Raw genomic sequence first — 24,769 nt, forward strand, 5'->3', positions numbered from 1 at the left:
TTCCCTCCTACTCCTGGGTCTCCCAGCCTGTTCATCTGGCCTCTGAGTGAAAGCGCTAGTGACGGGGGGCTCAGTACCTCGCAGAGCAGCTTCACTGCTGAGTCTTTGTCATAGGCAGAGTCCCAGAACATCAGCTCACCCATCGCCTTGCCTGAAATGCCGTTTGATTTCCACCACATCCCCTCTTCTAGCATCTGGAGCATCGGGCTGTGCCGTCTCCTTTGGGAGCTGTGCACTGAGTTCCCATGTGCTTGGTGGAAGCTGCAGGTTTCAGAAATGCCTCCAAAGAGTCTAGAGCCACAACCCCAGCTGTCATGTGCTGAAAGTTCACGGTCAGGCAGCTCAGCCTCACCGGTTGCGGGATTGGAGGAGAAGTTGCCAAAGGTGGGAGGTCATACTGTGTCCTGCCTAAGACCACTGGGGTCAGCTCTGGGTTCCAGTCCTTGTTTTGCCACTTTCTAGCTGCCTTGTAACTTTGGGCAAGACGCTACATCTTCTGTTTCTGTTTCCTTCTCCACTGGATGAAGATGGTAAGACCTTCCTGATCAAGGCGTTGTTTAAGATTCTTTCTTTTCCTTTGAGTCTGCGCATCTTAGAGCTACAGCATGAGGGCAAAGACAGATCCAGAAGATCCTGGCAAGTCCATGCCCCTCCTGGCAGCCTCGCTCATCTCCTGACCCCAGGCAGCTGAATAGAAAAGGGGCTTTCAGGTGGGGGTCTGGAACCCTTGGTGCCACAGCCATGGTCAGAAGACCCAAGCTCCAGCCCTGCTCTGCAGAGTCCCCTTGCTGCGTGGCCTCGGGCAGTCCAGATGTCTGGTCTCAGGTCCCTCTAACTAAGACATTCTGGAATCCACGGAAACGGCTCTTTTCCTTTTTTCTTTCTTTCTTTTTTTCGTGAGGAAGATTGGCCCTGAGCTAACATCTGTTGCCAGTCTTCCTCTATTTTGTATGTGTGATGCCTCCATAACGTGGTTAGACAGTGGTGTGTAGGCCCGTGCCTGGGATCCAAACCTGTGAGCCCTGGGTTGCCAAAGTGGAGCACGTAAACTTAACCACTATGCCACTGGGCCGACCCTGGCACTTTTTCTTTAAGAACAAAACCAAACATTTTCCAGATTGGCTGACACCCCTGGCTTGTCAGGGCAACAGAAGACAGGCAGGTGGTGGGGCTCAGAGAAATGGCTCCCTGTCCTGGGAGCCGTGAGTCCGCTGCACCCAGACCTGGCAGACAGGGACTGTCTTGCAGCCTTGAAACAGGCAGGGGGGTCGGTCACTTCTCCTCCTGGGCAAGGGGCAGCCTTTGGGGAGGGGAGAGGAGCCAGCAGACCTGGGAGGCAGGACCTTGCCCCTGGGGCCCCACCATGGTTTTCTGGTTTCCTGCGCCGGCTCTTTCAGGGCATTTTCCTGCAGCTGTCAACACCTGTGGGTCCCGCCCAGAGCTGGCGGCCTTTCAGGAAGAGATGGGTGGAGAACGATGCTGCTCTCGTTTGCTGTGGTGTTACAGGCCCTGGGAATCCTGGAGAAGGAAGGGGTGCAGGAAGCCTTGGTCAGCATCGTCTGAAGGTACTCATGCAGCAAGTCCGCGCAGGGCCAGGGAGCGAAGGGGCAAGATCGCTCACTGGGTGATCTTGGCCACGTCACTTGAATTCTTTGGGCCTCTGTTCCCTTTTCTGGGGACAATGGTAAAGTGTTGATGGGAGCACTGAATAAGGTCAGGCATGTGACAGTGCTTTGGTATATCTGAGAGCAATGAAGATGGACCATCTACAAGGAAGGGGAAGTGACTTGCAAGGTCACCCAGCAAGTTCCAGCAAGTTCCAGCAGGATCCAGAACTCAGACACAGGTCTCCTGCAGACCTACCATATGAGCAAAGTAGCTCCTAAAGACAGTGGGCCTTGTTCAGCCAGTCCATCGTGGTTAGGAGGGACCAGCTGTGTGTGGCAACCTTACGGAGCACACAGCATCAGGTTGAACTTGTGGAGTTGTGCTCAGGCACTCACGGAGTGGGAACATCAAGGCTGAGAGTCTGGTTATAGCGGATGCGAGGAAAGAAGGCCGTGGCTTGGCTTTCTCGTGTGCGTCGGATGAGTATTTACTGAGCACCGGCTGGGTCTCAGGTGCTGTGTTAGGCCCTCGGGATTCACCAGCGAATGAGGTAGACGCAGTCCCTCCCTCATGGGGATAATGTGGACACTTGTGAAAAGACCATTACAGTACACACAGCTGGACAAGTGCCATGCAGGAGGAGTGGGTGGGACACCCCAGGCCCAGAGGTGTGGGAGAGGGCTCCACAGGAGGGGGCCTTTTGGCAAAGGAGCAGAGGAGCTGGTTACATGAAAGCGGGTGGTGCTGGGGCAGGCGGAAGGCCAGAGGAAGGGGCCTCAGAGGCACCGGATGGCGTTTGATGTGATTGTTGAGGAATGCGGCAGGGAGGGGCGATCAGAGAGACCTGATGAGAGACAAGCTGGAGAGGTGGCTGGGCCAGGTGGTGCCCGGGGCCTTCCGTGTCCTCCGAGTGAAGGGGCAGGGCTCTATGCCGAGAGCAAGGACAGGAGCATTGAGTGGGGCTCCCAGGCTGGGAGGAGTGGCAGGACCGCATGTGTCCTGGGAAAGCTCCCACAGGCTGTTTTGTGAAGAAAGGATGCAGCACTGTAAGAGGGAGGATAATGGCCCCGGCTGGTGGGGGCAGGGAGGTGGACCTCCTTGGAGCTTATGTTGGCCATAGCATTGACGGGTTGTGGGGATGGATTGAATATGAAGGGGAAAGGAAACGGAGGCACAGAGGATGGAGCCCAGGCAGCTGGCCTGGCCAGTCAAGGAGGTGTGCGTGCCGTTTACTGAGAGGGGGACCCAGGAGGAACTCATACAGGTCGGGGGACATGGAAACATGGTTCTAGGCACATGGGGGGTGAGGTGCCAAAAGACCACCAGGGGAGATGCCGAGGGGGCAGTTGGATGTGGAGCAGAGAGGTCAGAGCTGGAGAGAGATGGGGGAGCCATCAACATCCAGGGGGAAAGTCAGGCCACGTAGCCTGGAAGCACCGGCATGGGAAAGGGAGGCAAAGAGGGAGCCTGCGGAGCAGACCCAGTGGGAGAGAATGGGGTCACCAAGCCAAGCAGGCCCCTCCAGAGGCGGGCAAGAGGACAGACAGCATGAAACAGCTGTCCTTCGGATTTAGCAGCTTGTGACCTTGGCGGAGCTGGGCTGCAGTGGGCTCAGGAGTGGGGGTGGTAAGGAGGCCGGGACAGCCCTTTCCAGGCTGGGGTTGAGAAGGGAAGCAGAGGGAGCAGTAGCTGGAGCGGGTTGGGGTCTGAGGAGGCTTTGGGGCTGGTTGGTTGGTGCTGAGAGAGAGAACTACTGAGCTTGTGTCGTGGTGGTGGAAGTGGTGGAATGTACCAGAAGAGGGAGGCCTGGAAGCTGCTAGGGATCAGCTGCTGATCCTGAGCTGGTTGGGGGTTGGCCTCAGGCGAGAGGAGGGTCCAGCCCACACTGACTGCTGTCCCATGCCTGTCCCTGGACTGGGCCCTTTGGAAACCACAAAGCATGCTCGGACTCTAAGTCCACCCTCTTCCAGACCATTCCCCACGGTGCCAGGGTAGTATCTTCTCTTCGAGACTTTATGTTTGTCTTTAAGACAACTTTGATCAAGTCTAGACTCCTTAGGGTGGCATTCAAGGCCAGAGGTGGTCCAGCCTCTCCCGCCTGTCTGGCCTCATCTGCTCTCACCCACCAAACATTCCAGGCCTTGAACACTCCTGCCTTTGCTCCTGGGGTCCCCCCTCTGGAGTCCTGCCTTCCTTCTCCATCTCTGATGGTCCTCCCTGCCCCCTCCCAAGCCAGGCTCCTCCCTTATGCTCCCCAGCTGGCTGTGCACACCTTCCCTGGTGTGTGACCAAGTGTTGTATGGGGTTGCATATATGCCTCCCCTACCCGACTCCTCCAAGTCAAGGCACCGCCCTTGAAGTCTCAGCGTCCTTTCTCGGTGTGTGTGTGTGTCTCTCTTCGGGAAGACCACATGTGGTTTAAGCTCACTGTGGAGGAAGAAGTGAAGGGTCTGGGAGCAGCTGTGATGGATGCACCCTAGTGCGTGCTGCTGACTTGGCTTGGGCATAGAGTGAAGCCCAGAGATGGCAGAAGTCCGAGTGGCTGTGGGCCTGTGTGAGAGAGCCCGCACAGCGCCCCCACAGTAGGGGTGCAGGGAAGGGGCACGCTGGAGGACGCCGTTGTGGTTGGGAGTCGGAGGGGAGGAGAGGTCATGGACCCGCCGAGCAGGGCCAGTGGAGGTTGATGTCCAGGAGGTGGCAGAGCCTCCAGCGCTAAGAGGAGACCAAGCCGTTCTCACCTCTTTCCTCTCTTGCTGGGGAAAGGGCGCCCCATCTCAGACTGGGCCCCAGGGGAACCCGGCAACACGGGAATTAAAATCCAGGTGTGGGTAGCTGGTTTGGGTCCAGGAGGCTTGCTGCATGGGGTGAACCGCTGTCCCTGAGAGGCAGACACCGGTGTTTGCCCATAGAGTGCTCTTCCTAAGGGCAAAACGAGTCATTTCTCCCGCCGGCCCCGTGGTCTTCACTTCCTCCCCATGAACACGAGCTGGCGCTTTGCCCTAGATCAGGGGAAGAGTGGGCCCTCCCTACCTGAGGACTGGGCCCTGAAACTGCCCTGTCAGGGCCCGTGAGGGGAAGAAAGGGCGGTTTTAGACAACTTGAGAGGCCTCAGTTGGCTAAAGCTGAGGGAAAAAAAAAAAGCAGGCTCCACCTGTACTCATGGACAGTAGTCCGTATGTGAGTGTGTGTGTGAGAGTAGGGGGGAAGTGTGCTTGTCACTGTGTGGGTGGGGGGTCGGTGAGTGTGTGTGTGTGAGTATATGAGTGTGAGTATGTGTGTATGTCAAGGTGTGTGTGAGTGTCAGTATGTGAGTGTGGGTATATGTGAGAGAGTGTGTGTTTGAGTGTGAGAGTGGAGAGGTGGTATGTGTGTGTGTGAGTGTGTGAGGGTGATCACTCTGCTGCTGGCTGCCAGCCCCCCCTTAGAGTCCCCTCTTTCAAGCCCATCCTTGTGACGTCCTCTCAGTTGTAAGCTGATCTCCCCACTGGAGCAGGATTGAGTCGCAGCTGCTGTCTCTGCCTCACCTCTACCCAACCACCTCCCCCCCCCCCCCGACAGAGGCGTGTTGTGCGGGGTGGGCATTGGAGGCGTGCTTAGCAGGCCCAGAGGCCGTACATGCCCCAAGGCCCCCTCATGGGACCTCCAGGCTTCATGAATCAGAAAGCTCTCCTGGAATTATGCCAGGACCCCCTCCCTGGCCCATTGCCCATGGCAGCCTTCACTGCCCTCATCGGGGGACTTGCACATCTATAGCAGTAGACCAAGAAGGCAATTTGATGAGGATTGTGCTGAGTGAGCTTGTGGGGCTCGAGCGCGTTTCCTTCTAAGTGGAAATAAGAGCATTCTGATTCAGCTCCAAGAGCGTCATGGCCCTGAGGCCCAGCAGGTGAGCCGGCCACCCCAGGAGGCTCCTGAAAGCTGTTGGCACTTCCCACTGTGACCTCAAGTGATCCCTGGGGGCCGCATGAGAGGCGAGGGGGCTGGAGCCTGGGTCCTGAGAGCTTCCAGCCCTGCTGGAGATGAGGGAGTGCAGGCCTCCTGCTTTCAAACTGAGGACAGGGGAGTGACGGCCGTCCCTCATGCCTCCCCGCACACGGCGGCATCTGGGCGGCTTCCTAGCAGACTGCTTTAGCACTTGCTGCCCCTCGTGGGAGGTGGACAGGCAGGTTCAGGGCCTAGTTCTGCCCCTTTCTGGCTGAGGGAGCCTCGGGCTCGCAAGGGCTCCTGTCGGTGACCATGACTGAATTCAGGTGAAGGGCCAGCGCGCAGGGAGCACTTGGTAAACGACCAACCGCTGTTGGAGCTGGGGTTGTTATCTCTTCTACTCTCTTTGTGACTGGTGGCCCAGAGTGGCTGGGCTCTGTGAGCAGAAGCTGGTGCTGAGGCTCAGGAACAGAGGCCTCCCTGCAGACCTGTGGCTTCACCCCCGGCAGGAAGCGCCAGGCCCTGCTGCCCCTGCAGGGAAAGGAGGGGCAGGGCCCGGGCCGGGGTCCCTGGCAGATCCCCGGCGATCGATCGCCCCCACCCCATGCTGTGCTCTGGTTCCGCGTCCTGCTCTCCCGATGTCCGTCCTGGGCTGCATGCAGCTAGGAAGCGCGTGCGCCTTCTGAGGTGGGAAGCTGCCTCTTCTCCTCCTTTTGTTTTTCCTTTACCATGACGCCTGTTGCTCATAGGTACAAATCAAACGAAGAGTATGTTTATGTGCGAGGCCGCGGCCGAGGGAAATATGTTTGTGAGGAGTGTGGAATTCGCTGCAAGAAGCCCAGCATGCTGAAGAAGCACATCCGCACCCACACTGACGTCCGGCCCTATGTGTGCAAGCACTGTCACTTTGCTTTTAAAACCAAAGGTAAGAGACAGTCAGCTGGGGCACAGCCCCTGCCCACAGCAGGGGCTCCCCTCAGGGAGCCCCAACACAGAGCCCAGAGGCCCAGACCTCTCTGCCTGGGGCCTGGGACCCCCCCACTTCCTGGGTTCCCCACTGGCAGAGCAGCCGGCCACAGACCGGGCAGTGGCGCCCTGGCTGCCCCCGCCCATCCTCTTGGATCCCACCTGGCCGGGCGGCGCTCTTGTGCCCAGTCCCTGGTTTTGCTTTGACCTCATCCCCCCTTCCTTCTGCATGTCTCCTTAGCCCTCTGTCCACCGAGCCGATGAGCTCCAGCATCCGCACTCGTCACTGCCACTCTCGCGTTTGGAAATCCATTCCACTCCCAGCCACTTAACACACTTCGCATGGTCACTTCTCATGCCAGAGTTCACCCCTGCCTCCACCCGCCTCGCCACTCGGACCATGTTCCTGCTCCGCCCAGCTTCTCTGCAGCTCTCAGCACAGGGCCCGGCTCTCCCCACACCCAGAGCGGCAGGCCTGTCCTTCCTGCCCCTGCCACACTCCACAGCAGGGTCAGCCCAGGCTCTGGCGGTCACCTGGGAAAGGAAGGAGGACTGGCCGGTGAGGGTGTGCAGCCAGAGAGCTGTGATGGGAGGCAGTGGTGGCCTGGCCTGCTGCAGCCCCCCCAGCGCCTGGTGTGGACGAGTGGGGCTGGGTCCCTGGGCCTCGGATCGAGCTCTTCCCTGCTCATTCAGGCAGGGAGGACATTGCAGCGTGTTCCTTGCTTCCTGGTAGCTGAGCAGACCAAGGTGCCTCAGAGGGAGGCCTGGGGCTCCCGACACTCTGGTGGCTTCAGCCTCTTGTGTTCTGCAGATTCTTGGCCAGGGTCTGGGCATCAGGGTCCTGCGTTCTCCTTAAGCAAGCTGGGGGCCTCCACGCCAGCCCTGGCTCGAGCCATGTGGTTTGCAGTGGATGGACCTGGAGAGCAGATTCAGCTCTGCCACTTGTTGACCTTCCTCCTGTTGGTAAAGCTGCTTCCAGCAAGAGAGGTTGAGCGGCAGCTCCGAGGAGGGCCTCACCGAGTCTCAGCCCTCCTCACTTCCTCCACCTCTTGCTGGCCCCTCTGTTCTCTCTGTGCTAAGTCAGGGGGCAGTTTATCACATCCCTGGCTCATGGCCTCCTCTCGGACCAGGTACCTGTCTCTGGTCTCCTAACCCCGTTAACCAACCCCCTGCCCGCCTCTGTGCTCTAGCCATCGTTCTCAAGTGGAGCTCAAACTTTCCCACGAAGATTTTGGGGTGAATGGAGGTGCCCACCCTCCTACTTCCCATCTCTGGCCCTCTTCTCTCTTGATGGCTCGTAAACAATGTTCCAAAGGGCTCCCGGAGAGGGCAGATAGGCCTGGAGCCCTGCCATGTCCAGGGCGGCTCACCCAGGGTGCCTCAGCCCTGGTGGGGGGGCTCTGTCCCCAATGTGTTCCCCACAATCCCACTTCCCCTGGCCTTAGGTGGCCAGTTGGGACTTTATGGAGGCGAGAGATGGGAATAATTGGCTGACGGTTTAAATAACAGTCTTTGATTCTGAACGCCAGAAACCTCTTGTCTAAGCCCCCCTTGAAAGAAAAGAAAGTGGCTCCCCCAAAATGGAAGTGACTGTTAAAGCTAGAGCTGTAACTAGAACCCAGGACCCCTGCCTCCTGGCATCACCCCCATCATCTTCCTCTGTGAGCAGTGTTCCCCATTTTCTGGAAGAAATGGTAAAACCAGGTGGCCAAACAGGTGGCCTCCAGCATGGATCCCAGCTGCTGCCCCTGCTCCCAGGGGGTGTCCAGGGGACCACACGGTGCCATTCACAGCATGAGGAGCCTAGTCCTTAGAGCGCCTCCCAGCCCCAGGCTGCGCAGAGCTGCCCACCACCCCAGGGAGCCATCACCCAGCCACGGCCCATCCGGCTGAGTTCCCAGCCAGAGCCCAGCGGTCTCTGTTCCATTCCCACTGCCTTTGTGGAGAGAAAAGCCCTGGTGTTTCTTTGCCTGAGAGAGGCCTGCATCCTTGGTAGGAACATAGCTTTTTACCAAGGAGATGCCTGACTTGGAAGCCATACCAGGCCCCTATGAGCCAGGACAGAGTCCTGGGGGTTGAGAGTGCGGAACCTTGGGGAGGGGCTGCAGATTCTCTGCATGCCCTGGGCCTGGAGCCCCAGGATGTGGAGCCAGGTTGTGCGGGCTCTCCCGTGCTGCCCTGAAGGCCTGGCTCTCCACCAGCCATCAGGAGGTGTGCTGCGCTCTCCTCAAATGCTCCCAGAGGCTTCTGGAAGACAGTACCTTCCAGAGCAGAAGCAGTGAGCAGATCTGAAACAGTGGATCTCACACTCAATGACCGCAGAGAGGGGCCGGTTGGGGGGCCGCAGGGTAAAGCCGAGAAGGCTGGCTCTTGGCTGTCTCTGCACTCAGGACAGTGAGGGAAGCAGTCGGTACTGAGGTTCCTCTTCCTTCTAGGCCACGAGCCATGTGTCTTCCTGGAGTGGTGGGCCCTTCAGCCATCACTCAGATACCACATGCCCCTCCTCTTGCGGCTCCCAGCCCCCATCAGGCTGCCTCCATTTCCTCCCAACCTTCAGACCCTTGGGCTCTGGCCCAGCCAGGCTGTGTGAGGGCTGAGGCTGGGCCTGGTGGTCCTGGGGGCCCTCCATCACCACCCCCTGGCTGCGCCCGGGCCCAGAGAGTCCTTCTTGTCCGTCTCTGTCTGCCTGTCTATGTCTCTGTCTCCATGTTAGATGTTGTGGTGGCAGCTCCGGCCCCTGGGCACTATCTGAGGGGTGTTGCAGTGGGTGGGGCCGGGAAAGGCCTGCCAGGATGTCCCTGTGGAGATCTGGGGCTCCTTCTCTCAGACAGTTCCCAGAGGCCAGCAGAGTGGCTTTGCCATGTACAGGCCCTTGCGCCGATCGCCTCGGGGGACACAGATGGCAGTTGTGGGTGGGCCTCACGTCCACCAGGCCGCGGGGACAGAGGGAGGGCAGTTGGTCAAAGCCAAACGAGGCAGACAGGGTCATTGGCTGATTTTCTCAGCGGAAGTTTCACCTCTCTTCCAGATGTCCATCATTTTCCTTCCACTTGCCTTTCCTCCTTCATTCCAGGTCTGTCTGGCTTTTGGTGGGGGCCTGGGACAACTATGAGAGGCTGTGGGTGCTGCTTGGCAAGCCGGGGTTCTGCCCCTTGACAGGGAAACGGTGCCCAGGCCAAAAATGACACCTGTGGCCATTTGGTACACTTCCTTCCGTTCACAGAGAAGGAGACAGGCCCAGGGAGGGCAAGTCTGGGAGGGCGCCGGCTAACGCTCAAGGCTGCTGGTCCAGCTCCTGTGACCCACATGTCCTGTCCAGGCAAAGTTGCCTCAGACTCCTCCCTGCAGCCTCCAGGGGCAGGGACAAAGGAGAAGCAGGCCTCAGGGGGCTGCCTGGTGCCTTCTCCTGGGAACCCTGAGCCCAGACTGAAGTAAAGCCATTTGCATCACAAGCATCATCTCAGCATCCCTCTCCTCCACACACAGCAGAGGTGGCAGAGTTCCCCGTGCTCAATAAAGAGTGACTATCTTGGGAGGGAGGCTGCACATGGTGTGAGAAGGAGGGAGATTCCACGTGGTGGGCATCTGCTCTCTGCCAGGCACACTCTGCTGCCATTTTATGGGTGTTTTCTCATCAACGCTTCCGGGTGTCGCTGAGAGGTAGGTATTTCTTTACAGTTGCAGAAAGGAAGGCTCAGAAGGTTAAGAAACTTGCCGGAGAACACACAGCTAGCAAGTGGTAGAGCCCGAATTCAAACCCACGACCCTCAAGCTCCTAGACCATCCTGGTTCCATTCTGCTAGTATAGAGTCCTGAGGCCATTGGAGTCCTGAGACCTGGTTCCAGACGGGGCTCTGTGCTAATGAGCAGTGTGGCCTTGGCTGGCTGTTTCACCGTGTTGGTCAAGAGGAGCCCTCCCACACATCCCAGCACCGGAGACAGCCAATCCTCTTCTCTAATAGCACCTGGACCTGGAGTTAGAGCAGAGCAGGAAAACCCCAGGCCTGGTGGGGGTTGGGTTCATGGTCTGTGAGGTTCCTTCCAACACTTTACCTCCGTGATGAGAAGAGCATTTCCCACGCAGGGTTATTATGCACCATTGTCCACTCAGCATCTGACTTGGTTGAATAGAGACCCAAACCTTCCAGGCAAAACATGTACAACAAATAATGTCATAGCCAGAATGAGCAGTATTCATAGTCCTCTGTGTCTGGGGTAGTCAAGGGACAGTGGGCTGGTTCCAGAATCTTAGGGCACAGTTAGTGTCTCTGGCCCATGGAAAACTCCAGCTGCCTTTACCACCCCTTGACATCCTACTCAGGCTCTGCCTCCTCACCACAGTGATGGCAGAGGCCCTTGATGTTGGATTGGGACCTTTGGGGACCTGCTGGCTGCAGGATGACTCTTGAAGTTATGACTCTGCTCCCCCTTTGACCAGAAGTAGAAGATCCAGTTTTCTGTCCAGTTATAGGAGAAAAATTTGAGTTGGGAAGGATACAGCCATGGACCAGGACTAACGGGAGGAAGGAAAGGGCTCCCCTTCCACCCCTGCTGCCCTTGACCTCCACACCCCAGGGAATCCCAACTTAGGGTTCCCGTTCCCGTCTCAGCAAAACCCTAAAGTTTCCCTAAAATTCTCAGAATGATTTAGAAGCACCCTTTGTTTCATCCGTGGGCTCTCTCTCCCTATTCACCTACCCATCTATCCATCATCCATCCATCGATCCATCCATCCTCCTGTTTATCTATTTCTCCCATCCCCTCATCTAATTGTCTTCCTATCCATTTGTCTTCCCATTTATTTTCATCCTCTTTGTTCCTGCCATTCATCCTCCCACCAATCCATCCTTCCGTCCACCTTCCCATTCTCTTATCCTCCTGTCTGCCTGCCCTCCTGGGCATATATTGTGCATACATCCATTCGTCCATCCAACCAGCCATTCTCCCATTCATCCCATGTCTCTTCCTATCCACTGCTCCATTTTCCGATCTGTTTATTGACTATCTTTCCTTCCATTTTTTTCATTTAATCATCTATCCCCATCTGTCTATCCATGTGCCTATCTAATCCAGTGTCCGATCCGTCTGTCCATCTTCTTCCTGTTCTTCCTTCACTCCATATTTCCTCTTACCCACTGATCCATCTATCCATCCATCCATCCACCCATCCATCCACCCATCCACCCACCAATCTCTCTATGTGACTGTTCCAGGAGTCCATTCTTCTCTCTTCCATCCATCCATTCAAACTCGCCAATTAAGATTAATGAGATAGAGTACCTGATTCAGGGAGCTTATTATTTATTGTATGAATGACCGTATGGAAACACAGCAATCTGCAGAGCAACAGTGAACATGTCATAGTTTGGAGGTGCCTGCTGGGCCCAGAGGAACATCCTGAGGAGTCTGTGCTGCGTCCTCCTGGGGCAAGCTGGGGGTGCTCTGCCTCTCCCTCACAGAGCACTCCTGCCGCAGAGCTTTGTGCCTGGGAGGTGCTAGGCACACATGGAGGAGAAGGGAAGCTGTTGGTGCCTTTCCCCTGATTCCACAGAGCTCCTGCCCCTGTTCATCAGTCTGTGGAGCTGGACTGACCACTTGGGGCAGAGTCAGCCACCCCCCAAGGGCTTTGTAGGTATGGAGCTGGGCACCCCACCTGTGACTGCATGCACAGTGACCTGTGTCAAGGAAGTCAAGGCTTGGGCTCCAGCCTTGTGGCTCCCAGGTCCCTGTCCAGCAGACTTCCTTACACCTTCTGCCCTCTCTCCATTTCTAGCAGCAACTTTGTCCTGGTTTCTCTTCCCAAACCCTAAGATTCTTCCCTGTAGTCTACCCAGAAGTGTCCTCCGCTGGAAGGGCATCCTCAGTACCCACCCACCATGTTGGTTAATGGGAACCCCGCTGTCATCCCAGCATTTGAGATGGCCAGTAATCCTGTTTGATGAGTGTCACTCATCAGGAAAAGCAGGAAAAACCTATTACACATGAGTTGTCTTTTAATTTCCTTTTTGTTTGTTTTTTTAACCAGCATCTCACTTCCTCATTATACCCTCTGTGCCCTCACAGCCCCACACCCACCCTACCCCATCTCCTGGGTACTGCCTCGAATGGCGGCTCTGGCTGCACATCCCAGCCTGAGCACCTGGGCAGAGGGATGCCTGGGCCCCTGCCCAGCCCCTGCAGCTGGCAGGGCCTCGACTGGTCTGAGAAGCTAGCCAGGTGCTGCCTCTGTGAGCCCCGGGCCCACCCTGGCCCCCTGCCCTCCAGCCAAACCTGAGTCCGTTCTCATTCCTTTCCAGGGAATCTGACTAAGCACATGAAGTCGAAGGCCCACAGCAAAAAGTGCCAAGAGACGGGGGTGCTGGAGGAGCTGGAAGCCGAAGAAGGTACCGAGTCGCCAACTTCCTCCTCTCCCTCCTCCTCTCCCTTGCCCTCCCCTTCCTTTCCGTCTTCCTCTCCCCTGCCCCCCCTCCTCCTCTTCCTCCCCTCCCTGAGCCATGCCCTCTCCTCCGGTTTTCCCAGCTACTGGGAGACGAAGGTTAAACTCACAGCATGATCACCCCCACTCTCTGTATGCTTACAGTACGTGCTGTGCAGCCGCAGCTACTGTGCATTCCTCTCTGCCATGTGGTGGAGCACCTGGCGCCCCATGGGTGCTCAGTGAATGTATATTGAATAAATTGATACATGGGTAATTACAGTCAACACTGACCGCACATCACGGTGTGTCAGGCATGTTCTAAACACACGCCGTGAGTGATCTCAGCAAATCCTCACAATGACACTGATGGCTCACACCCACACTCACACCTACACGCTCTGGGCCTGGGCCTCACACTGGGCCTTTTAAAGCCAGAGGCTTTCAGGAGAGCCAAAGCCAGAACTTGTCACCTCCCAACCCTATCCCGCATCCCAGCCCTGTACACCAGCAAGAGGCATGTGAGAGTCAGTTTCTGAGAAGAAGGGCAGAGGAGAAGGTGAGTGTAAGGCAGTGGGTCTAGCTGGGTACTGCCCAGCCTCAGCATCCTGGGAGGAGGCCGGAGGGGCTTTGGCAGGTGGACGGACAGGCAGTCCCCCCAGCAGGGGGAGGCCAGAGGTATTCCTCCTGCACCAGGCAAACCTTTGACCAGATTCCCTAAAACCAGAATCAGGACAAAGCGTGACAAAGAAGGGTGTGTGTGTGTGTGTGTGTGTTTCTGCTTTTGTTTTTCTGATTGGGGGATATATTTGCAGTCTTACAAAAGAGTTAGATCATATTTCCTTTTAGGTGAAATAAATCACCTTTAATGAACAGAACACCATAAACTTGGGGCTATTCCCTCCAAAACAAGGATGTGCGATTACCATGCTTATCGAGAATGTCCACCAGGCCATTCACAGATGTCTCACTGAGGCTTCATAGCTGGTGGTAGAAACGTGTTTAAGGCAAGTAAAGCTCAGACAGGTAAAGGCAGGTGCCCAAGTTCACACAAAAATGCAGGCTCCACGCCACTCGTGCCTGGCGGGCTGGGCAGGGGAGGCTGTGCCCTCCCTGGGTGGGAGTCAGGAGGTTGTGACTGGCTGCACACCAAGGTCCTCTGACGGACCCTGGGCTTGTCCCTGCCCCTCTCCCAGCCTCATTTTTCCAATGAGGCAAAAAAGGATGACCACACCCACCTTATTCGAGGACAAAATCAATGCATTCATTCCAGAAATAATTTCTGAGCACCAGTCCTGTTCCAGGCTGTTCTAGGTGCTGGAGATTCCACAGCGAATAGAACATAGTTCCTGTCCTCAGGAAGCCCACATTCTATGGCAATGAACAAATGCGGAATAGGGCAGGGGCGAGTGTGAAGCAAAAAATCAAAGCGAGGGGCTGGGAAGTGTGGGGAGGGGCCTTTGTTAGCCTGGTGTGAGCAGAGGGCATGAAGCCCGCGGTCAGGAAATTCAGGTGAGGTCTGTGGAAAGGCTCTCCCGCAGTAGGAACAGCACAGCCCCTGAGGGCCAGAGTCGGGGGAGATGAGGTCAGAGAGAGCTGGGGCCCTGAAGGTCAGGGGGCAGACTTGGCTGTCCCCTGGAGTGACGTCTCTGATGCTCCTAGATCTGACTGCGTGCAGAGGACCGCCGGTAGGAGGCGCGGCTGGAGAGAGTGATCCAGGCTGAGCGCGCCTTGGCCTGGACCGGGTGGGCTGAGTGGCGGCGGGAGAAGTGGTGGGGTTCTGGAGACACTCTGCCGGTAGACCCGACAGGTTTTGTTGACACACGGGCGGCAGGGGGCGAGGCATGAGAAAAAAGGAGCCTAGGCTGATTCTGAGGTTTATGGCCTAAGAAACTGGAAGGATGGAGTTGCCACTTCCCGCGATGAGGAAGTTTCCAGGAGGAACATGCCTGTTAGAAGCGGCGATCAGGAGCATGGCCCGGAAGGGACGACTGCCTCCCGGTGGCCAGGCCAGCGCCGCAGCCCCGCCCCTGACGGTGAGGCCGTTGGGCACCAGCGCCACCGTGTGGCCAGACCCCCTCGGCGCCCTCCTTCCGTCTCCGCGGTCCCAGTCTGGGGCAGGCAGGGCTTGGTGGAGCCTTGGCGGCGATCCCTGCAGTGGCCAGCAGCTCCAGGAGGGGCTTTGGGAATGGGCCATCCGGGCAGGGGCATCTCAGAGCCCTGCAGGAGCCCAGATGTGGGGGGCCTAGCAAACCCCGCGCTGGGCAGGGGACCCTTGGCTTCCATCATTCCTGCACTTGGTACCTCGGGCGGGTCACTGCACTTCTCTGGGCCTCAAAGGGCCCAGAGGGTCTTTAGGAGCCTTCCCCGCTGGGTATCAGGAGATGCTGGTCTCCCCGACTCTCCCTCGCTAGTAGCTCTACCCTCTGACCTTCAACTGTGAAATGCTCACAATGCTGCCTGTCTGCTGAGGTCGTGGGGTACTGGAGATGATGATAGCTAAGGTTCATTGGGTAAACACTATGTGTCAGACCCTCATAATCCTCCCAACAGCTTCATGTGGTGGCTTTTATGACTCTTACCCCCATTTTACAGATAAGGAAACTGAACAGAGAGAGAGAGTAAATTATCCAACATCATACAGCAAGGAAGGGGTGGAGCTGGGATTCAAACCCAGACCGTTTCCTGCTTCTCAAAGCATAAAGTCATTTTTAAACTGGCAGTGTAATAATGCAAGGGTTGTAAACCTTGGTCCTGACTCAGCCACTACTCCCTTTGTTATCTTGGGGCAGCGTTTGCCCCCTCTGGGCCTGGATTTCCCCATATGTAAATGAGGAATGAGACAGGTGAACTCCTGGGGCTGAAGTGGCCCCCCCTGAGTCCTAGGCAGGGAAGTAAATGCTGGGGCAAAGCTCTGAAGTCTGTTTTGCACCCCACATCCCCATGCCTACTCGCTTTCCAAGCCCTGGCCCCTGGCCCTTTTTCATCGCTGCTCCCAGCTGCCAGGAGACCCTGCCCTTGGCCCCACAGACCTCCCTCCACCTGCCAGCCTGAGCTCCATCCCATAGTTTTCGACCTACATCCTCCTGAATGCCCTCTGCTGTCCATCTCGTGCATCTGTCTGCTGCATGCTGAGTTACTGGAAGCGGGAATGCTGGCTTTTTGGCCCCGGGGCAGCTTGGCAAGATGCGGCTTGGAAGCCTGGTTGCACTAGTGACCTGAGTCAGCTTGTGTGTCTGGCCCTCTTGGTCAGTAATGGAATGGGTGCTGGTGTGTCTGAGTGAGGTGGTGGGGCTGGCAATGAACCTGGCGATGGGCCCACAGGACACCAACCCTCAGGAACCTGGCAGGTGGGCCAGGTGTTAGCAGAGCTCTCCTCAGAGTCCCGATGGCTGCCCATTTCAGAGATGGCCAAACTAGACCTGTGGCATGTTCGAGGTGCCCAGGGCTGGGTGGGGCTGCCGCACCAGAAGTTAGACCAGGAGATTGCCATTTCAGAGCTCCACTCCCCCACCCTGGCTGGGGGCAGCAGGGGTCCTGCAAGGGCAGCACCTCCCCTGGAGAAGAGCAGCCGGGATGGAGCATGCTTGGCCAAGGCCAGCTTAGCCAAACCCCCACAGGGGCCAGGGCCTGCCACCTGCCAGGTGCCCTACCAGCCTGCAGGAACCCTGCCACGGTGGCAGGTGTGTGTTTAGACTGAGCACGGCCCAGTGCTGCTGGACCAGCCAGCATGGCTGCTGGGTGCCGGAAAAATAGATTTCTTCAGGAGTGTGTTAAGAGTGACCATAATTATCTGAGCCCTTGCTTTGTGCCAAGTGTGCATTTACTCCTCCTCGCAAACCCATAAGTTGAGACCGTCACATTCATTCGACAAAGGGGAAGACTGCAGCACAACAAGGTGCCTTAACTTGCCCATAGAGGAGCCAGCACTGAAATACTGTTAAAAAAAACCAGGAAGCCTGTTTTATTTGCTGTAGTTCAGTCCTAGCCCTACACTTACCTTACTTGAGCAAGTCACTGAATCTTTCTTACCTTAGTTTCCTCCTCTGTAACATGATGATAAGAATAGTGCCAACCTCATCAGATTATTTGAGGACTAAATGAATTAATGCACACGAAGCCCTTAGAAATGAACCTGGTGCAGGGCAGATACAAAGTAATTTTTGTCACTGTGATTGTTTACCAAGTGTCCCCCTGTCACATCCTTGTTCACTGTGATTGTTTACAAAGTATCCCCCTGTCACATCCCTCATCCTCTCAACAATCTTGTGCTGTTGTTATGACTCTCAGGCCCAGCTTGCAGACGAGGTCATGGGGGCTTAGAGAGGAGGAGGCCTGGGGCCAGCTGTGACCCTGGCTCTCCTGTGTTCGCCCCTCAGGAACCAGTGACGACCCGTTCCAGGACTCGGAAGGGCGAGAGGGCTCAGAGGCCGTGGCAGAGCACCAGTTTTCAGACCTGGAGGACTCGGACTCAGACTCGGACCTGGATGAAGACGAGGATGAGGACGAGGAGGAGAGCCAGGATGAGCCATCAGGACCGTCCTCGGAGGCACCCCCGCCCGGCCCACCGGCCACCCTACCGGCAGACTCCTCGCCCGTTCAGGGCCCTCCCACCCCAGAGGCCACGTTTGGCAACCAGGCCCCACGGGGCAGCTCAGTCTCGGAAGCCGAGCCCTTGGCAGCCAGCAGTTGCTCCACGTCCAGCCAAAGCATCCTGTGCCTCCCCCGGCTGGGACCAGCCCCTTCGGGCCCCATGGAGAAGGACACAGGCTCGGCCCTGAGCTCCAAGGCCATGTCCCCGAGAAGGCCGTGGTCCCCAAGCAAAGAAGCAGGCAGCCGCCCACCGCTCGCCCACAAATACTCACTAACCAAAAGCGACTCGTCTCCCCAGCGACATTCACCGGCCCGAGAGCCACAGGCCTCAGCCTCGAGTCCGCCTGGTCCCCAGATGGGCCCTCTCCCTTGCGGGTCTCCAAGACTTGAGCTGTCTCCTCTCACCCCCCGCCCCCTGGGACGGGAGCTGCCCCCTCGAGTGCATCTGCCTCCAGAACGCGAAGGCGCCACAGACCCAGGCCCCTCCAGACACTCACCCACCAGGAGAGGGCCTCCAGGCCAGGCCGAGTCACCACCACGGTCAGCGCTGCCCGGGAAGTGGGCCTCGGCGGGGCCCGGCAGCCCCTCGGCGGGCGAGCGTGGCCCAGGCTCGGGGCTGGCCCCGCGGGCTCTCTACCCGCCCGCGCCTCTACCTCACAAGCTTCTCGGCAGAAGCCCCGAGACCTGCACCTCCACGTGGGTGAGTTCCTGCCCCGGGGGGGCTGGGCCACTTCTCCCTGGTGGGTGTGGGGCTGCAAGTTCATTCCACCCTCAGACGTCACTCCTAGAGTCAACAGTCCTGCCAGCTCAGTGGTTCCTACGAACTTAGCAAATGTTTATTGGGTACCTCCTATGCCAGGCACCAGGCTGGGTGCCTGAAACCAGTTGATTTAGCCTCAGAAGCAGCAGAGCACAGACTCTGGAGCTGGACTCCCCAGGATTAAATCCGGGTTCTGTGACTCACAAGTGGTGTGGTCTTGGACGTGCGTGTAAATACTTCTGCCATTTCCTCCCACCCCATCCCCATGTATTCTTTGCACAGATGGCACAGCTTAACCGCAACCAGCACATCTCCAGCATCACTGGCGCCGGAGCCCTCAGACACACCACAGCCAACACCATCCCTGCCAAAGCATCAGTGACATCGCTGTCTCCATCGCCAACGCTATCTCTGCCATCCTTACACTCCAACACACCATTCCTGCCACCCCATCAGCCTGATGAGTGTTGTCATATCATCAGCACAGTCACCATCACTGTTGTCACCACCCTCCCTGTCATTGCCATCACATCCAATACCATCCCTGTCAACACCGCTGTCATGACCTCCAGCACTGACACCACTATCATGATCAACTTACCTTCACCTTCCGACACCTTTTCTGTCACCATATTGTCATGACCCAACACCACTGGCCACCATCAGCAGCATTGACACCATCACTCAGAGATTCAAGCTCCTAGAGGAGCATGATCTAGGAATCTTTCCTTGATTTTTAAGTTTGGGGTCACATTAAAATTCCTGGTGGTGGGAGAAGGCCAAGAGCCTTGAGTGGGAAATCATGTCCAAGGTTGAAGTTGGGTCAAGACCATTTTAGGAACAGGAGAGGCAGCAGAACCAAGACAGAGGGCCCCCTCGCCGGAGCACCCCCGTCCTCCGCAGACAGGCATGCTGGCCAGATGCCTGGAGACTATGGGGCCTGAGAGTGCACACGGTCCCTGGAGGACTGGGGATGGCCCCTTCCAGAGAGGTCACCGGCATAGGGCGTCACCATGGGCAGGGAGTCAGAACTCGGTTCTGGCTCAGCCGAGACTTGCTCTGTGATCTCAGGTGGCCCACCTCCTCGCTGCAAGGGCTCGGGGTCTCCCTGGGCCCAGCATGGAACCCTTGCCTCACCCTGTCTTGTTTTCTGACCCCAGCAGAAGGCCGAGTCCCGAAGTCCCTCCTGCTCACCTGGCCCTGCTCATCCTCTCTTCTCCCGACCCTTCTCCGCCCCCCATGACTTCCACGGCCACCTCCCGGCCCGGACAGAGGAGAACATCTTCAGCCACCTCCCTCTGCACTCCCAGCACTTGACTCGCGCCCCATGCCCCCTGATTCCCATCGGTGGGATCCAGATGGTGCAGGCCCGGCCGGGGGCCCACCCCACCCTGCTGCCAGGGCCCACAATGGCCTGGGTCAGCGGCTTCTCGGGGGGCGGCAGCGACCTGACAGGGGCCCGGGAGGCCCAGGAGCGAGGCCGCTGGAGTCCCACTGAGAGTTCGTCAGCCTCCGTGTCCCCCGTGGCAAAGGTCTCCAAGTTCACACTCTCCTCGGAGCTGGAGGGCAGGGACTACCCCAAGGAGAGGGAGAGGACGAGTGGGGGCCTGGGCAGACCTCCCGACTGGGAGCCCCGTGTGGCTAAGGTGCCCGCAGAGCCCGCACCCACGCACTGCCCCCGCACCCCACCCGAGGCCTCGCCTCGGCCACCCCACGGCCACCGAGCAGAGCCCCGGAGCCCCCGCTTGGAGTCCCCACACACACTGGCCAACCCTGCGGCCTCTGCCGCCCCGCCACTGGACCGCAGCAGTTCGGTGGGCTGCCTGGCAGAGGCCTCCGCTCGCTTCCCAGCTCGGAGGAGGAACCTCTCTGGGGAACCCAGGACCAGTCAGGGCTCCCCGGAGCCCTCAGGAAGTGGGGGGCCCGGGGCACCTCCACACCAGCCCGAGGACAGGGGCCCCCCAGGCACTTAGCCTCTCTCCGACCGCTTCTGCATCTGGCTTCCGGTGTTCGGCAACAGACGTTTCCAGCCAACTTCCTCGAATCATCTCGCTCTCATGGGCTCCCTCTCCCGTCTGTCCGTCTGTCCAGGCAGCTTCTGCCCAGCCCTGATCTGTTCTATCTTCCCACGTATGCAGTTACCTGTGCCTTCTTCTATATCTTTTGTTGCTTGAAAAGAAACAAACACAACACACACACATAAAAAAAAAAACCCACGAGGAGGTTGAGGCTGTGAATATTTTGTGCTTTTCCGAGAAAGGGTGTAGGTGGGGCTTCACCCTGGGCCGCTGCGCTCGGCAGCCACCCCCAAGGTTGGCAAGAGGTGGCTATTTGCTGAGGGAAAAGGGATGCCTGGAAGGAGAAGAAAAACCAAGGAACTTTTAAAAATATATAATTAAATGTAAAAGTAAGCACTCCTATGTACAGACGTTCATGTTTCCTATTTATTGCCGCTTCGTCCACCCCAGCGAGTGGCCACCCCTCTCTGCCAGCAGAATGGCCAGCGGCCTGAGGCAGAGGGACACAGACAGAGGCAGGGAGACCCCACTCAGCCTCCACGTGCAGGCCCGGAAAACTCCAACTTTCTTTTCCCCAAGAAAAAGAAAATGTTACTTTTCCTAGGATTTCAACACAAAATAATAGGAACAGGTAGAAGGTGGGAGCTGGTAGGTTCCATCCCAGGCTCCAAGATACCCAGGTGGTCTGAGTCATGGGCCCAGCCTGGCATTTGACCCATGGAAATCCCCCTGCCTACCCCCCCTCGGCCCCCCAGCATCCCCCCTCTGTGCCCCCACCCCCAGCCCCTGGGCTGAGAGAGGAGCCCTGACGCTCCATCTCCCGGCTCCTGAGCACCTGACCTAGGCCTCGCTCTCAGGGCCCCGGCCACAGCCCTCCTTCCTTGTTCTAGAAACTACCCGCAAGGCTGAAGTGGCAGGCCCCAGACCTCACAGGTCAAGATCCAAGGTGCATAGCCTCGCCATTCCTGAGGCCAGGGCTGAGGCTTCCTGTCACGTTTGGTCCCTGGGGTACAAAGGGCCCTGTTTCCTCCACGGCGGGGCCGTTCCAGTGCTCAGCAACTGGACATTTGCAGAGCCCCATTTCTGGACCTTTTGAAGCAGGACTGTTCCCTCGTCCCTGCCCCACACCCTGTCAGGCCTCCCTTACGCCCAGGAAGTACCCAAACCGTGCCTGGCGGGAACCGCCCAGACCTGTTTTTTGGCTTAAATCTTGTTTAAAAAATTAAATTAAAAAAAAAAATAATAATATATATATGTAAATCTAGAAAGAGAAGCTGGTGTTTGACACTTTTTCCAGCCTCCTCAGATTCTCTTGGCTTAAGAGGATTTTTCAGTTGTCCTAAGTCATTTGAATTCTTCCCCAAAGCAATCAGTACTAGCCAGTGCCTCCTTCCTTGTCCCCATTTCCTCCTTCAAGAAGCTGCCCTGCATTTCCTGGGGCAAAAACTTGCTTTGTAAGAAAACTAATGTGACCAGAAATGAAAATCCCAAGTTGAAATATGAAACTTGACTCTAGTCCTGGAGAGGTGGGTTTTTCCCAAAATTATTCCCAAAATTGTTTCCTTTAGTTACAAGGGGGAGAAAGGCTAGGGACCACAGTCATGGGCCACCCAGGCTGGTGCTGACAGATCTGGGACCTCCCAGGGCTGTCCCCGGTCCTCAGCCAGGCCTCATGAATCCTGTGCCTGTAGGGGCTCCTAGCTGTTGAGGTTGTTTAGACAAGACATCCCAATTGGGGAGCGTTGAGGCCCTTCAGCGAGTGCCCCGCGCTCCGCCATAGTTCCCTCTTCCGCCAGTTCAGGACCTTCCCTGCTTGGTCCCTGCTGGGTGGACAAACCAGCCACAGGTCCAGCCTCCAGCCAGACCACCTTGTTCATTTCCCTTTGTCCTGTCTCAGAGCTAAGACACAAAGGGGACAATAGGGAAAGGGCCTCCCCAGGGGTCCACTGGGCTCCAGGGTGCTGGGGGTGTGGTTATCAAGCAGTTCCCAGCTGCCCGACCCAGAGTCTGGTGCTCTTGCCAACAAGCCAGGCCTTGACCACATTGGCACTGATTTGGCCTGGCAGGAAGTGGCAAGGAGCCCAGGCCCCAGTCACAGCCCACGTCGGAGGCCAAAGCCCTCCTCACCCTCGTCTTTCCACCCTACCCCGTGGGGCTGCCCCAGGACTGGAGCCTTCAAGCACTGAGGCCTGGGAGCTGGATGAAGGGCATTGCTTGAGCCCAGGTTTGACATCTTCCCAGGCAAGATCATCCAGCCCCAGATCTCCAAAACAGCAGACTGGGGCTCTGCAGGACTAGCCCTGGGAGTGGCCATGCCCTTCCACCCGCCCTGCACCCCCAGCTCTCCTGGGCATCGTTCCCCCTGTACTCAGACAGCCCACCCACCAAGATTTCCTCCCTGGGAGATCTAGTCGTGGACGGTGTGGCCAGGAGGGGAGAGTCCTCAAAGCCACTTGGGCCCACAGGCACAGGCAGAGGGGACGGAGGCCAGGAGTCACTGACGACCCCTTTCTCAATGATGGGGACATGATGCACAAATGCAATGTGGCCGAAAGGCTGCTGCCCCCACATAGGTGCCCAGAAGGACAGAATCAATGCCATCAGCCTGGGTCATGTGTCACTGGACACAGCCCTAATCCCCTCTGCCAGACTCTATACCCCCTCCCCAGAGCACAGAGCCCCCAGCCCACACACACACCTTCATAATTTGGAAAAAGACTTTCACTCTGTGTCCTTCCCTAGGGCCTCCTGCCCTGTTCCCAACCACTTGCGCATTTCCAGTTCGCCTGTGATGTTATTGTCCCTGTTAAGGGACGCGGTGGAGAAAGCAGAGCTGACTTGTTGGCAGGGACACCTATCACGTGCTCTGTTGAAACGTGCAGGATGGCCATTCCTTGGTCCAGGCCCGCTCTGGTCCTTGGGGGTTGGCAGTGGCGGGGGAACAAATTTGCCAAGGTTTCAGAGCTAATACTTGCCTTCTGTTGGGGATTCCAAGCCACTTGGCCCCCAGGCCTACCCTCCAGGATGCCCCGCACCCTCGGCAAGCTCAGGGTCATTCTGGGTACTAACCTTGCTCCTCTCTGAGGCTCCTTTCCCCGGGCCTGTGCCCCCCACCACCCCCACCCATGGCTTACACTCTGATCCCAACCACTGAGACCCTCCAGGAGGCCGACAGCAGTGACGTCCCCACTCTCCCACCTCCATCACCTCCAACTTCCAGGCCCAGAAGTCCTTCCACCTCCCGTGCAGGAAAAAGTCTGGAAGAATTCGCTTCCAGATCTCTCTAGCCCCTGCTCCATCCTCACCCCACCGTTTTTGAATAGGAGCAAGCAATATAGCTGATCTGAGCTGCTCTCTAGTCCTTTCTCCAGACAGATCCTTCTTAGAGCAAAGTCCTGCCCAGGCAGCCATCCTCAGAGACAGATCTGCAGCACTGACCAAGGGGAGAAGGTTCTCGAAGGTCTGTTCCACAAATTCTGCTTCCATGTCGTGGCTCCAGTCTGCTTTCCATTAGAAGCCCGCTTCGGCACTTACGATCACTTTACTAAACCTAGTGTTAAAACAAGAAGAGAAACGGAAAAAAAGAAACGTGTAGGCAGATGTAAGATACACGCTCTCTGTAAGATAAATATTTGCCTTTTTTTCTAAAAGGTGTATGTATTCTGTACGTGAAATTGTCTGTAGAGAGTTCAATGTTTTAAATGGCAATACATTCCAAAAATCGTACTGTAGATATGTACAGCCACCACACTGGATGGGGTAGTTTTGCCTGTAATTTTATTTAAACTCCAGTTTCTACACTTGCATCTTGCAATGTTGGTATGGTATATATCAGTGCAAAAGAAAAAAAAAACTCAACAAAAAATCCACGCAGGTCTAAAGCACAGAGTCTGATGTACAAAAGGAAGACAATGCTCAGTATTGATGTGTGTGACCTTTGTTGTAAATTACATCTGTACTGTGAATGAGAAGTTTTTACAAGTATAATAATTGCCTTTATTACAGCTCTGGCTGAGCGTTCAGCCTGAGGATATTTTTTAAAAAAAAAACAGCACGTTGGAATAAATTTGAAAATCCCAACATAGCTCTGCTTGCCTGGCTCATGGTTTTTCTTGAGGGTTGTAGAATGTCAGAGTTGGAGGGACACTTGGTGTCCTTAGGACTTGTTTTACTACAGAGCAATCAGGCCCGGAGAAGGTGAGTGACTGGCTCACAGTCACACAGCCTGGGACTCCTGTGGCCCCCTCGCTTCTAGGCCTGGTGAGGAGGCACCAGATACATCGCCATGTGTTTTGGAGTCTGTATTAGTTTCCTAGAGCTGCTATAACAAATTATCACAAGCGAGGTGGCTTGAAACCACAGAAATTTATTCTCTCACAGTTCTAGAGGCCAGAAGTCTGAAATCAAGGTGTCAGCAGGCTTGGTTCCTTCTGGGGCTCTGAGGGAGAGTCTGTTCCACGCCTCGTCCTAGCTTCTGGTGGCTGC

The 24,769-nt window shown here is 56.8% G+C and overlaps 1 protein-coding gene across 4 annotated transcripts in view; it reads left to right on the plus strand.

Annotated features, from left to right (window-relative positions):
* HIVEP3 (HIVEP zinc finger 3) overlaps positions 1-24,370 on the plus strand; it is a 474,366-nt gene extending 449,996 nt beyond the window's left edge. For 3 of the 4 annotated variants that reach the window (XM_044770511.2, XM_070510165.1, XM_070510166.1), the window contains 4 exons: positions 6,282-6,457; positions 12,795-12,881; positions 17,293-18,206; positions 19,427-24,370. In XM_044770511.2, coding sequence (XP_044626446.2) covers positions 6,282-6,457; positions 12,795-12,881; positions 17,293-18,206; positions 19,427-20,239 — 1,990 coding nt within the window. In that variant the 3' untranslated portion in view covers positions 20,240-24,370. The remainder of the gene's footprint in view (positions 1-6,281; positions 6,458-12,794; positions 12,882-17,292; positions 18,207-19,426) is intronic. The other variant, XM_070510167.1, reaches the window with a different exon arrangement.
* The last annotated feature ends 399 nt before the right edge of the window (positions 24,371-24,769 follow it).

Source organism: Equus asinus, chromosome 5 (genome assembly GCF_041296235.1).
Source record: "Equus asinus isolate D_3611 breed Donkey chromosome 5, EquAss-T2T_v2, whole genome shotgun sequence".
NCBI lineage: Eukaryota > Metazoa > Chordata > Mammalia > Perissodactyla > Equidae > Equus > Equus asinus.